General features: G+C 52.3%; 1 protein-coding gene across 3 annotated transcripts; it reads left to right on the plus strand.

The window, feature by feature from the left end:
* The first annotated feature begins 636 nt into the window (after window positions 1-636).
* On the plus strand, window positions 637-11,849 carry HCRTR1 (hypocretin receptor 1). Of its 3 annotated transcripts, none has more exons than XM_060205733.1 (8): window positions 637-765; window positions 2,542-2,779; window positions 2,927-3,105; window positions 4,330-4,573; window positions 5,489-5,604; window positions 7,356-7,582; window positions 9,232-9,353; window positions 11,012-11,849. In XM_060205733.1, the coding sequence occupies exons 2-8, from the start codon at window positions 2,581-2,583 to the stop codon at window positions 11,200-11,202; spliced, it is 1,278 nt and encodes a 425-aa protein (XP_060061716.1). In that variant the 5' UTR covers window positions 637-765; window positions 2,542-2,580; the 3' UTR covers window positions 11,203-11,849. The 3 variants fall into 3 exon arrangements, with proteins under 3 accessions (XP_060061716.1, XP_007534231.2, XP_060061715.1); XM_007534169.3 differs by lacking the exon at window positions 637-765 and adding an exon at window positions 1,058-1,238 and having other exon boundaries at window positions 2,450-2,779; XM_060205732.1 differs by lacking the exon at window positions 637-765 and adding an exon at window positions 1,058-1,238.
* The last annotated feature ends 1,871 nt before the right edge of the window (window positions 11,850-13,720 follow it).

Below are 13,720 nucleotides of genomic sequence, written 5' to 3' on the forward strand. Positions count from 1 at the left end.
TTCTACTTCTTAATGCTATAGGAAGCCTGCCCTGATGCCCTGACTAAATCATTCTGTCTTCTGCTGCCCCCTCCCAGCTGTCCAGAGTCTGTCCTCTGCCCTCGCCCCCAGCTCTCCTCACACTTGGAGACCTATGTGACTGTGAGCCAGCCTGGATGCATCTGTCTGGCAAACAATTTCCCTTTGTGTCCAGGGAAGCTGGTATACCTTGAGGGGAGGTTTGAGTACTAGCTCTGTCTTGGATGTATGACCATGGATAAATCACCAAACCATGAGAATCCAGTGTCCTGATCTGTAAAACAGGGACAGTGACAACTACATCACCAGGTTGATGTGACAATTAAATGAGAGCGTGCGTGGAGGTAGCTGTACAAATGGCAGTTGGATTTATCATAGCTCACTGCCTGGCACATAGTTCAGTACATATCAGTCGAATTAATCAGCCCCCTGGCTCCTGCCTTTCTGCCCCCACCTACCTTGCCCGCTTTAGGAGGGGGAACTAGGTATGAACTCAAAGAATTTGAGGACAGATGGAACTGGGAACAGGGAGATGGAGAGCGGGACCTTTGGGAGCGGCTGGGAGCTGGCTGCTCCAGCAGCAGCAGCCTGAGCTTGGCTGGAGGTGGTGCAGGCACTATCGCTCACTCCTGGAGCCCACCTGTGCCAGCGTCCTTGTCAGCTAGATAGGCACCGAGGAGAGGTGGAGCGGGGTCCACCCGCACTCTGGCTCCCCGGAGCTGCCCAGACCCTGTCTGCACTCAGTAGGTGCGCCCTGCCCTAAATGCTGAGAAGCAAGGGACATACATGTTGAATGGCTGCGAAAGGTATGAATGAACGAGTGGACGCATGAATGGAGGTGGGATGGAAACGCGAAGTGACAAGCGGGGAGGAATGAGCAGCTCCCTCCGCCCTCCCGGTCTCCGGCTAGGAGCCATGAAGCAGAGATGGCTGGGGGCTCCCCTCCCCGCCGGCCCCTCCCGCCCCGTCCCCCTTACCCCCCCCCCCCCCCCCCGCGGCGCACAGCCTGGCGGAGCCCGCGCCGAGCCACAGCCCGCGCTGGAGCCGGGGCTCTCGCCCAGCCAGGCAACCGAGGAGGCGCAGCCCGGGAAGGGGGCTGCCCAGGCCCCCTCCCACAGCCTCGTCCCCTAGGACCCCGGCTTCCGGGGCGAGGAGGCGAAGTCCCGGGCGCCGGGTTTGGAGGCCAGCAGCTGAGGAAGCCGGGGTCCTGGAGCCAACAGGTGCGGGCTGGAGGCGGGGGCAGGCCCGGGGTGGGGGTTCCAAGGGACCAACAGCTGGGGGCGGGGTGTTAAGAGTCTCTAGGGCTAACCTGGGCATTGAGGGGGCATGAGTTCCCTTTAGGATCTGCCTTCCATCCGGGAGGCTCCGGTAGACCCCCTAAGCGCCCTCCCTGACAACCTCTTTGCAGCACCCCACGACCCCCGAGGTGCAGAGAGGACCAGATGAAGGAGTGGGTTCGCTGGAGAACGGCTGGGATATAAACGAGTCCCCACCCGTCCCCCAGGGCCCCTGTGGACCAGTCACCCTCCTACACATGTCTGGGGTCGCCCCTGCTCAGCCAGGAGAAGGAGAGGTCTGTGAGAGCCGGGAGGGGCTGGGAGCGCGGCCGGATTTATGAATGGAGGGAGCTGTGTACGCACTGGCCCAGCGACCCCTGGCGGTCATTTGGGCGCATCGCGGTCCTGGGATTCAAAGGGCTAGGGACCGAGGGGGGGGGGGTTGAGGAGGTTGGGCCTCCTCTCCCCTGGCCTCCAGGGAAGTCATGTCTGCACTCCTTCCTCCTTGCTGCTCTTTCTCTCTCTCCCTCTCTTTCTCTCTCTCCCTCTCTCCCTCTCTCCCTCTCTCCCTCTCTCCCTCTCTCCCTCTCTCCCTCTCTCTCTCTCTCCATCCCATGGGGACAGTCAAACAATCTGACAGGTCTGGCTGTCAGGGCCTAGGTCTTTAAGGCCTCCCTCGACCAAATTTTTCAATAAAAAATTCAGGACTGTAAACTGACTCTGGAAAATATTGACAAATCAGTACAGCTTCATCTCCCTAATCTGTGGTGTTTGGTGGATGCAGACACACCTGGCGTAGTCATTTAGTGACCTTGAGCAAGAGGTTTGATCTTTCTGGGCTTTCGCCTTAAAACAGGGCTCATAGTTACTGGTGACTGCGGTGAAGCCTGCTTCCAGGTAAAGCACTTGACATGCTTTAGGGCTTGACATGCTTTTAGAGCTCCTCAGCTGTCCCTGTGAGGTAGGCACCCTGACACTGAGGCTAGAAGATTCGAGGTAAGACACTAGGAGTAGCTTGTCTAAAACTGGGCTAGAAGCTAAGCCTGTCTTCCACATCAGTTTCAGAATCAGCCCTATGAGATGTCAGAAGTTGCTTACCTGTCAATTGCCTGGCTCTCTCCCCAAAGTCTTCTTTCTTCCTTTCCCTTCTTCAGGAAGTGTGAAACTGGGACCCCCAAACACCTGGGTACGAGACCCCAGGTCCCTTGAGGGAAGCCTGCTGGCAGGGGCTCCCCTTGTACCACAGAGCCCAGGATGTTCCTTGGCTGCTGTCAGTCCTGACCTCATGGAGCCCTTGGTCACCCCAGGGACACAGATGGGGGTCCCTAACAGCAGCGGAGAGCCTTCTCCAGTGCCTGCTGACTACGAGGATGAGTTGCTGAGCTACCTGTGGCGTGATTACTTGTACCCGAAGCAGTATGAGTGGGTCCTCATTGCAGCCTATGTGGCTGTGTTCCTCGTGGCCCTGGTGGGCAATACACTGGGTAAGTCCCCAGAGGGTTCCCATAGAGACTAGGCAGTGTCTCCCCTCTCCAGCCCCTTGCTTTGGTGGTGGTGGGGTGTATCCTGAGCAGGGTAGGCTGAAGGCTTCTGCTCAATCTTGCAAATCTTCTCTCCATCTCCCCCTGTAGTCTGCCTGGCAGTGTGGCGCAACCACCACATGAGGACAGTCACCAACTACTTCATCGTCAACCTGTCCCTGGCTGATGTGCTGGTGACAGCCATCTGCCTGCCTGCAAGCCTGCTGGTAGACATCACAGAGTCCTGGCTCTTTGGCCACGCCCTCTGCAAAGTCATCCCCTACTTACAGGTGAGTTCTGGTCATCAGGTAAGTACATACACCTCGCCCTGTGCTCAGACTTGTCTTTCAGACAGGGTTCTGCCTGGTCTTCCTAGACTGTCAGTCAAGACAGGCCACCAGGCACCCTCCTCCCTCCCCCTCCACACACACACACACACACACACACACACACACACACACACACGCACGCACACGCATGCGCGCTGAAGGACACAGATACAATTCCACATCCTCATACAGAGATACACATCAGTATTCGACACATACAGTCACTCCTAGAACACACAGTGAAGGAAGGACAAGCCCACAGTGAAAGCAAGAGAGCAGCCTTAAGGGTGTCTTCTGGAAGAGTCTTCTTCCATTCACCCTCTCTACTAGCTAGGACCCACCCCTTCAGTGCTGAGAGTCAGAGGGATCAGTAGGAAGACAGTTCCGAGTCTAGTGTGCCTCTTCAGTTGTATCCCCTGACCCTTTCTTTGTACCCCAGAGGGTAGTGGACACTATCAGAGGCAGTGATCATTCTTAGAGGCAATGTCCTTGGCCTTGACTCTCCTCTGCCTCCCAGACTGACAGTGTTCCTGCCTACCTCCACCCCAAGGACTCAGGGAAGAGATGATATCTCAGGGTCTGGAGAAATGCCTCTTTTATCATTGTTTTGAGGTTTTCCTTTCAATGGGTTAACTGATAACCCTGGGAATAGAGACAGGCAGGTGAAAAGATTTACCCTGAACAATTTGTCCTCAGTTCCCTCATCTGTAACGTAGTGGTAACAATATCCAGTTTATGGAGTTGTTGTGAGGATGAGAACAGTGTTCAATATGTGTAAATTCCACAAGTATGTATTCATTTGTTTTTCTAGCAGTCTGATACTTGCAGTACTAGGGATCAAACTCAGGACCTCATGCTTGAGAGTCCAGTGCTTTATCCACTATGGTACCTGTTGGGTCATACCGTCACCACCAGTATGTATTATTCATAGTAGGGGAGCACCACTACATGCCCAGTCTCTAGCTGGATGTTTCCCAACCATGGGTGGTATATTCACATTCTACAGATGAGGCTCAGAGAGGTTGAGTAACTTGCCCAAATCTAGTAGCCAGTAAGTGGTGGAGTTAAGATTTGTACTGCACCTGGTATTTCTGGGCTGTGAACTCCCTCATCCACCTTCCCCATCTCTGGGCAGTTCCCAAGACAAGAGGACTGCCATCTTGTCCTGTCATCCCCCCCCCACAGGCTGTGTCTGTGTCAGTGGCAGTGCTGACTCTCAGCTTCATTGCCCTGGACCGCTGGTATGCCATCTGCCATCCACTGCTGTTTAAGAGTACTGCCCGTCGAGCTCGTGGATCCATCCTGGGAATCTGGGCTGTATCCCTGGCTGTCATGGTGCCCCAGGCTGCTGTCATGGAATATAGCAGTGTGCTGCCTGAGCTAGCTAACCGCACCCGGCTCTTCTCTGTGTGTGATGAACGCTGGGCAGGTAAGAGTGGGAGCTTTGAGCAGGCATCTGTCTAGGCCCTTCTGGGAGGGTCTCCCTAGACTGGGAATCTACCAAGAGGCACTTTAGAGAAAGTACATACCAAGGGTACCTCTAGGGTGGGTTCCTCCTGTATGTAGACATTTGCTAGGGGTCCTTCTTTTTATTATTTATTTATTTATTTAATAATAATTTAATTTATTAATAATAATATTTTATTTAAATAAATAATAAAACCATAAATAAATGACAAAACCATAGGATAAGTGGGTTACAACTTCACACAATTCCCACCACCAGAACTCCATATTCCAGCCCCTCCCTTGATAGCTTCCCTATTCTTTAACCCTCTGGGGGTATGGACCCAAGGTCATTGTGGGATGCAGAAGGTGGAAGGTCTGGCTTCTGTAATTGCTTCCCCGCTGAACATGGGCATTGACAGGTCCATCCATACTCCCACTCTGCCTCTCTTTCCCTAGTGGGGTGGGGTTCTGAGGAATTGGAGTTTGAGGAGACATTGGTGGGGTTGTCTTTCCAGGGAAGTCTGGTTGGCATCATGCTAGCATCTGGAACCTGGTGGCTGAAAAGAGAGTTAACATATAAAGCCAAACAAGTTGTTGACTAATCATGAACCTAAAGGCTGGAGTGCAGATGAAGAGTTGGGGGGGGGGGTGTCTCTGTTCTGTAGATAGCTAGTAGGCAGCTCAGGGGAAAAAAAGGAAAAAAGCTAGGGGCCCTTCTAAGAGGGACACCTCTAGGTTGGTCAACTCTATCATCTCTTTGCCATGATGCCAGTGTGTGGCCACACTGCCCCCAGGTCTGGGTTTGGCCTAATCTGGAGCCAGTATTATTGATAAGCAAAGTCAGGCTGGGGGCTCCCAGGCTGGGCCCAACATTTGCCTATCTTGACCCCTGCAGATGACCTCTATCCCAAGATCTACCACAGTTGCTTCTTCATTGTCACCTACCTGGCCCCACTGGGTCTCATGGCCATGGCTTATTTCCAGATCTTCCGCAAGCTCTGGGGCCGCCAGGTGAGGCTCATTCTGGTGTCATGATCTGGGCTGGGAGGGGATAGGGGTATTGGTCTATGGGAGTTGACTGTACTCTACATTTAGAACAGACTGTTCTACCGGCAACCACACAGGCAAGACTCAGGGACACGGCCAAACTCAAGGTCAAAAGTGCTAGTGTCCACTCTGGAACCAAACAGTAACTAACATACTGTTAATGTTAATAGACCCCATTCATTGTACCAGTCACTTGTACTTGTCTTGTATCCTTTTAATCCCCATATATTATCCTCAACTTTTTTTTTGAAGATTAAAAAATAGATTAAAAAGATTAAAGAGACAGCGTGAGAGAAAGCGAGAGCCAGAATACCACTCTGGAACATGTAATGCCATGTTCTTAGGTCCAAGGCTCTACATGTTATACACCTCCTGAGCTGTTATCCTCAACTTAACATAAAATAAACATGGTCCCAGAGACTTAGAGAGATAGAGCAGCTTCCTGCAAAGCTCCCAGAGAGTAGAGGACTAGAGGGGTTAACTCCCAGATCTGGGAGGTTGCAATGCTCAGTGCTACAACAGTAACAGCAGCTCTGTGTTGCTTCCCACATTAGGCACTTTGCACACACTGTCTTGACAGTGATCTAACAAAGGAAGCCACATTACCCACTTTATAAATACTGAGTAAGGGCAACCAATGAGTGACAGAGACCTTTGGTTCCAGTGTCTGCCTTCCTTTCTCCATTACACACGTTCACTGTGACCCCTTTTCTGGGGTGCCCAGAGATCCTTGGCACTAGTAGGGGGGAGCCCTGGGACAGTGCTTGGTCAGTGAGGAGATGCAGACCAGAAAGTGCTCAGGTTTTGGAAGGGATCTACACATTCTACACATTCTAGGCTGTCACATCCCACAGGGCGTGTGCCCCCTTAACCAAAGGACAAAGGGTGGAGGTGGGGGGGGGGGTGACAGACCCAGCTTCTGGTCTGTCTGGTCCAGACCCAGCTTCTGCCTTAGATGAATGCCCATCCCACTGGAACCCTTCCTGGCCAGCCTTTTTGCAGACATCAGCACTTCCACCTGCTCCTCACAGCCCTCTCTCTCTGTCAAGAGAGTGGGAGTTTCCATCCTCAGACAGCCAATGTGAAAACTCAGGCTTGCAGAAGGAAAGTGAGTTGGAGTTGACCAAGGCCACAAAGCTCATGGATGACCAAGCTGGCTCTAGACCCCAAGTTTCCCAAACTCTAGCCTCACAGCCTTCCTTTAGGGGGTTGATGGTGAAAAAGGCTTGGAGGCATCCTAGGTGGGTAAGCAACCACCTTGGCTGGAATCTGTGCCCTGAGATACATTCAGTGCTGCACCCCACCCCACCCTTCATCTCTGCCCTAAACCTTCCCAGTCAGGAATGGGCCGGGAGTAGACACGGCTTTCAGAAATGGAGACAGTGCTGTATGGAAGTTGAGAGTCAGCTGGGAGACAGTGGTTCATATGTAACTGAGTGTCAGTTAATACCCCTCCCATCAAGGTGTGTTGTGAATGGTTTCCCAATAAGCTGATGAAAACATGAAAGTACTTTGTGCACTCCTAAATCCAGGGTGTGTTAGCATGAATGTCAGGTTCCATCCTATTGTAAGAGTTTGCTCCCCTGCAATCATAGTGCCCACTTCCACCCTGCTGGGTGGGGGGAGGAGGGCAGGGGCAGCTGGGAACCAGGCCAGCCACCCTCCCCAGGAACTCCACCCACTGCTGCTGTCTCTTCTCTGTGTGCTGGAGACAGATCCCTGGCACCACGTCAGCCCTGGTGAGGAACTGGAAGCGGCCCTCTGATCAGCTGGAGGACCAGGGGCAGGGACTGAGTGCAGAGCCCCCACCCCGGGCCCGGGCATTCCTGGCTGAGGTGAAGCAGATGCGAGCACGGAGGAAGACAGCTAAGATGTTGATGGTGGTGTTGCTGGTCTTTGCCCTCTGCTACCTGCCCATCAGTGTCCTCAATGTCCTCAAGAGGTAGAGTCCTTGGGGGAGATCCTGGGGCAGGGGAGGCATGGAGGAAGCCTCTCTCCATGTCGGAGAAAGTCCTGACTGCCTTTCATCCACTGGGAGACCTGAGGTCAGGCCACTTCCCTAAACTCAACAGAGAATGGTAACAGTCTCACCTCCAGGGGAGGGAGCGAGTATTGTGAATATTCAGTCAGTCAGTCAGCCATGAGGCTCTACACAAGACAAAATCCCTGCCTTTATACAGGTTACATCTAGTCAAAGAGAAAAATACACATACAGAAGTCCTCACTTCCACCCCTATCCAAGAGTTTATTTTCCCAGGCTTTGGTTACCCATAGTCAACCACTGTCCAAGCAAGATTTTGAGAGAGGGAGAGACCACATTTACATAACTTTCATTATAGTAGAGTGTCATAATTGCCCTATTTTATTTATTGCTGTTGTTAATATACTGTGGCTAATTTATGAATTAAACTTCCTCGTGGCCCTGTGGGGGTAGGGAAGCACATAGTACCCTTAGGGTTTACTACGATGGTGGTTTCAGGCAGCCACTCAGGGGGCTCAAGCACATCTGTTATGGGTAAGGCAGGACTACTTTGTATTATGATGTCAAGTGATGGTAACTGCTATGGAGAACATAAAAAGAGTCAGAGGATAGAGAGTGATGGGCTGGGATTTAAAAGGTTTATTAGTGATGATTTTAAAGCCTCTCTGAGGAAGCAGCATTTAAGTGGTAGCTTGAAAGGAGGGAGAGACCCAGTGTCTGGAGGAATAGGGAGAACATGGGGTTGGGGGTAGGGTGGGGGTGCATAGCAAGTGACAGGCCACAGGATGTGGGAAGAACAATCTCACTGTGCATTTGTCTTTGGCTACCTTCTCGCAGCATGGTCTTGGGCATGTAATTTTCCCTTCTGAGCCTCAGTTTCCCTATCTGGAATGTGGATGCAGTCTGTGACTCAGTGTATCACTGAGAGTATGTGAGAAAGTGGGTGGAGAGCCCGAGGATGAGCGCAAGTTATCTTACTGCTAGATGCCCCTAGGTCCACTCTGTTCCTGTTCTCTGTGCCAAAAAACCCCACACTGTGGCCACAACCCAGACCCAGAAACCCAGGAAAGGACTGCCGGGTAGTCCAGCTACCCCACTCTTTTTTTTTTTTTTCTCTCTCTCTTTTTCTATTTATTTAAGAAAGGAGACATTAACAAAACCCTAGGATAGGAGGAGTACAACTCCACACAATTCCCACCACCCAGTCTCCATATCCCATCCCCTCCCCAATAGCTTTCCCATTCTCTGTCCCTCTGGGAGCATGGACCCAGGGTCTTTGTGGGTTGCAAAAGGTGGAAGGTCTGGCTTCTGTAATTGCTTCCCCACTGAACATGGGCATTGACTGGTCGATCCATACTCCCAGTCTGCCTCTCTCTTTCCCTAGTAGGGTGGGTCTCTGAGGAAGTGGAGCTCCAGGACACATTGGTGGGGTCTTCAGTCCAGGGAAGCCTGGCCGGCATCCTGATGGCTTCTGGAACCTAGTGGCTGAAAAGAGGGTTAACATACAAAGCCAAACAAATTGTTGAACAATCATGGACCCAAAGGTTAGAATAGTGGAGATGAAGTGTTGGGGGCTACCCCACTCTTGACTATCCTCCCCCTGGTCCTAGGGTGTTTGGGATGTTCCACCAAGCCAGCGACCGAGAAGCCGTGTATGCCTGCTTCACCTTCTCCCACTGGCTGGTGTACGCCAACAGTGCTGCCAACCCCATCATCTACAACTTCCTCAGTGGTGAGTGGGCAGTGGAGGGTGGCAAGAGTCCCCAGGACAAGTCTTCCTGCATCTGATCCAGGCTCAATAAACGATAGAGGGATACTGAGGGATATACAAGGCCCTCCTGGGCACATGACCTTCCTGTGGGAACTTCTACCCAGAGGCAGAGTTGACCCTTCTCAGGAGGTGTAGACTGGCTGGGAGACTGAGCACATGCTTAGAGATGGGCAGAGAAAGTTGGCCAGAACCCAGGCTTGAGTTTTGCAGATTGCAGCCCAGTGAGTGGATGGAAGAATAGGGGGTAGGCCCGCTCAGCTCTAGCCCAGCCTGGGGCCCATATGCCTAAGAGAAAAGGCCTGCATTGGCTCCTGTTTAGTCAGCACAGAAAGGAGTCCACCCCAAAGGGAACTTTGTGTGTGGGAGGGCCACAAACCCCTCTGCCAGAGAGGATGACCCTGTAAGTGAGGTGTGAGGGATAAAGGAGATCACCAGCAGAGGCAGCTGAGAGCCAGATCAGGGTTTGCCCATGCCCAGTTAGCCACACACTGGTGGGATGGTCAGAATCTGAGGGGACTATTCCTGGTTTCCCTGCCCAGCATCACCACTCTTGCTCCTTCTCTCTCTGTTTCCTCCCTCTTCCTATTAGTTGCAGGGTGTGTGCCAACACCCCCCGCCCCCCTCCCCCCACACTACACACACACACACACACACACACACACACACACACACACACACACACACACCCCAACTGGGCTCGGCAGAGGTGTGACTCAACAGATCTCTGGCTTGGGGACTAGTCCTAAAATACTGGCTTAGATAAGTGTTCAAGTCTGGATGCAAATTATTTTTGGGCAAAGGTGGAGAGGCTACATATAAGGAGCTAGGGGTCAGTGTTAAGCCCTCATGGAGACTGAAGCATTGTTCAGCACAGGCTAGCTGTTTTGCAGCTGGGAGGAGAGGACAGGGGAGGTGAGCACTGTCCTAGAGGCAGAGAACACGGGCAGATTCCCTGCATTCCTGTTTATTCTACACTTGCTGGGCTCCTGCATGTGCGTGTCCATCTATTGGGCAACAGAGAGGCTTGTGGGATGCTAAAGCAAGGCCTAGGTTTCAGTTCCAGGTGAAAAACTATTCTCCTTTGAGAATACTGTCCAGGTAGCTGTGGTTGTCCCTCCTTCCCTGCTGTCTAACTTCTGGCTAGGTGATTGGCCACTCTGCTGCACCCCGGCATGGTCTGAAGGACTCCAAGTTGTCAGGGTGCTGGGGTGGCCTAGGGGATTCAGCGTAGTGCCTTGTGAGGGCACTGATGTAGTTTTCACCCCCATGGGCAGCAATGAGGGAATGCCCAGCCACAGAGTATGAGCCCTGAGCTCTTCCACCCACATGCCAAGGAGGGCAGAGGTGGCCTGAGGCCCCAGAGTCAGACATCACGTTTTGAGCCAGGCTCTGAGCCAAAGCACAGTCAAGGAATCAGATGAAAATTGCATTTCTCTTTGGGAACCTGCTCCTGTGCCTCTGTCCTCATACTCTCTGGCAGAGATGAAGCTGCCTTAGGGCTGTCTCCCTCCCACTCCTCACAGACAGCTGGGATGTAGGTGTGTGGGTGTCCCTGGGCTTAAGGCTTCCTCTTGATATTGGGTCTCCTTATCAGCTATATCTTCTCTTTTACTACTAAGGCAAATTCCGGGAGCAATTTAAGGCTGCCTTCTCCTGCTGCTTGCCTGGCCTGGGTCCCTGCGGCTCTATGAAGACCCCAAGCCCCCGCTCCTCTGCCAGCCACAAGTCCCTGTCCCTGCAGAGCCGTTGCTCCGTCTCCAAGGTTTCAGAGCATGTGGTGCTCACCAGTGTCACTACAGTGCTGCCCTGAGCCAAGGCTGCCCTGGTGGCTTCTGGGGGGCTCTCTGCCTGGGCTGCTCCTCCAGCTCCTGGGGAGCCCACTCCCACTCTGCCTGGAATGACTGGTTGGTGGATACAGTATGAAACTGGGACACCAGTCCAGGTTTTCTGCCTGTTTGACTCTGGGCAAGTCACTTCCCTTTTCTGAGCTGTGTCCCCTAAACAGGATTGATGTGAGGATTAAGCATGCTCAAGAAAGTGGAAAGCTCTTTGTAAATTGTAAAGTGTTGTGGACAAGATTATCTTTGTATCCCTCTCACTTGGCCATACCCCACAGTGCCACCCATCCCTATCATCCTTCTTCCCAAAGATGCCTCTCTGACTGATTACAGGCCTTTCTTGGAATCTGCTTAGAGGAGTCCCAACAGGCCTTTCCATCTGGTCCAGTGGTTCCCTGAAGCCCAGGCTGCACTTGGCCAGCTGCTCCATGGCCCTCTGCTGTCTTGTAAACTAATCGGGGCCCAGCCCTTCCCCATGGGATCAGGAACGCAGCTCTGCCCTCGCCAGGTGCTGAGTGCATGCACCGTAGACTGGACCCTCTCGGCTTTGCAGTGATGAAACGCTCTCCATGTGACCATTCGGCATGGAGGCCAGCAGCCGGGAGCAATTGTAATTAAAATCCTGGCACTGAATGTTCCCTTTCCTTGTCATTGCACAAAATCTGTGCTGCTTAGGTCACAAGGGAGAAGGGAGGAAGGTTGGGAGGGAGGGAAGGGGGGAGGAAGACAGGCAGCACTGGGATTCTGTTATCTTTTGGCCACTCCCACCTCCCACTACCCCCACCTCAATACACTGGAATCTAGGTGGGCTTCCTGTCAGGCCAAAGTGTCCATGGTGCTGCTTCTTCCTGTGCTGCTGTTTCTCTGATGCCCAGGACCTCAGGTCTAGACACATCTGTCCCTCACATGTCCAGTGGCCTATGGCAGGTAAAGGCACTGGGATGGGCACAGTGGTGTCAACAGATTGGTATATTGTTAAGGTCACCTCTTTGGAAATCAGGGTTTGCATTTATTTTCTATGAGCTCACAAGATAGAGAAGGAAAGCCACGGACTTGGTTAGACATACTCCTTCTGCCACCAGGGTGATTAGAAGACTGCCAGTGGCCCGGATCCTTGTTGCCAGAGAAGGTGGAGTGATTTCAAGTGCAGCTTCAGAGAGGAACGAGGACATCTGGCAGCAGCCAGCCTGGCTGCACACCACCAGGTCTGCTTAGCTTGATTAATGGAGCCATGACTCCTCTGACCTTCCCCGTCAAGAAGTGGGGCAAACATGGTCTCACCAGAGGCCCAGCCCTAAAGGTTTCAGCACCCTTCTTCTCAGGTAGGGTGATTCCACCAGAGCAGGTTGAGGTGTGGTCTGGAAGTATATCAGCCTCCTCTCTAGTAATGTAGCAGCTCAGTCCTTGCTGGCACTTCCACACACGTACCGTTGTTACCAGACATGATAGGCGGTGCTGCTGCTTTTGCACTCCTATTTGACTTAGCACCCAAAGCTGTAAAACCACGGCACCTGTGGTGGCACCACTGGTTGAGCACACATGATATCATGCACAAAGACCCTGCTTCAAGTCCCTGGTCCCCACTTGCAGGGGGAAACCTTTATAAGTGGTGAAGCAGGGCTGCAGGTCTCTCTCTTTCTCTCTCCCCTTTTATCTCCATATATATATATGATAAAAATGGCCACTACAAGTGGTGGTTTCATCCTGCAAGTACCAAGCACCAGCTACAACTCTGTTGGCAATAAAAATAAAGCAAGCTGTAAAATCAGGTATGGAGGGGGCCAGGCAGTAGTAGCACACCCAGTGGAGAGTACATATTACCATGCACAAGGACCTGATTGAAGCCCCTGGACCCTATCTGTAGTGGGGATGTTTCACAAGGGGCAAAGCAGTGATGCAGGTCTCTTTCTATCCTCCCCCCATTTCTCTATATATCTAAAAATAAATAAAATATCTAAAGAAAGAAAACCAGGTATAGGGATACCATGTACAGAAAGAGGCATGAGGGCTAGCCCCCAAGATTAAAACCAAGAAGAACAGCCCAGGTTCTGGGCTTCTCAACCCCTGTGAGCACATGAAGGAGACCATGACTGTTTGGTAGACACTCGGCTCAGTGGGGTCATAGAAATGACGTAAGGGTTCTCGAACAGCTGCAGTTCTACTCTGCTGGTGGGGCTCCAGTGCCATGGTGGGGCTTAAGTCTCCATTTGGGGGCCAGGGAACTCGTAATTGGAGATTTAGGGAAGATATCCAGTGGTAAGCTGAAGAGCCCAGGACTAGCTAGTGGAGGGGAGAGGAAGGACTTGGGGAAATGTATCAGCTTCCAGCTACCTGGAGGGCTGGCTTGCAGAAAGGACTGGTCTATGTTATGATAGGCCCAAGCAAAAACCTTAGCCAATGGGTGGTGTCTTCAAAGTGGCAGGGTTTGGACTTCCCATCAGAGAGAAGTATCTACTAGTCAAGGAGAAAAGCAATAATCTGGAAAAATAC

Source organism: Erinaceus europaeus, chromosome 13, assembly GCF_950295315.1.
Source record: "Erinaceus europaeus chromosome 13, mEriEur2.1, whole genome shotgun sequence".
Classification (NCBI taxonomy): Eukaryota; Metazoa; Chordata; class Mammalia; order Eulipotyphla; family Erinaceidae; genus Erinaceus; species Erinaceus europaeus.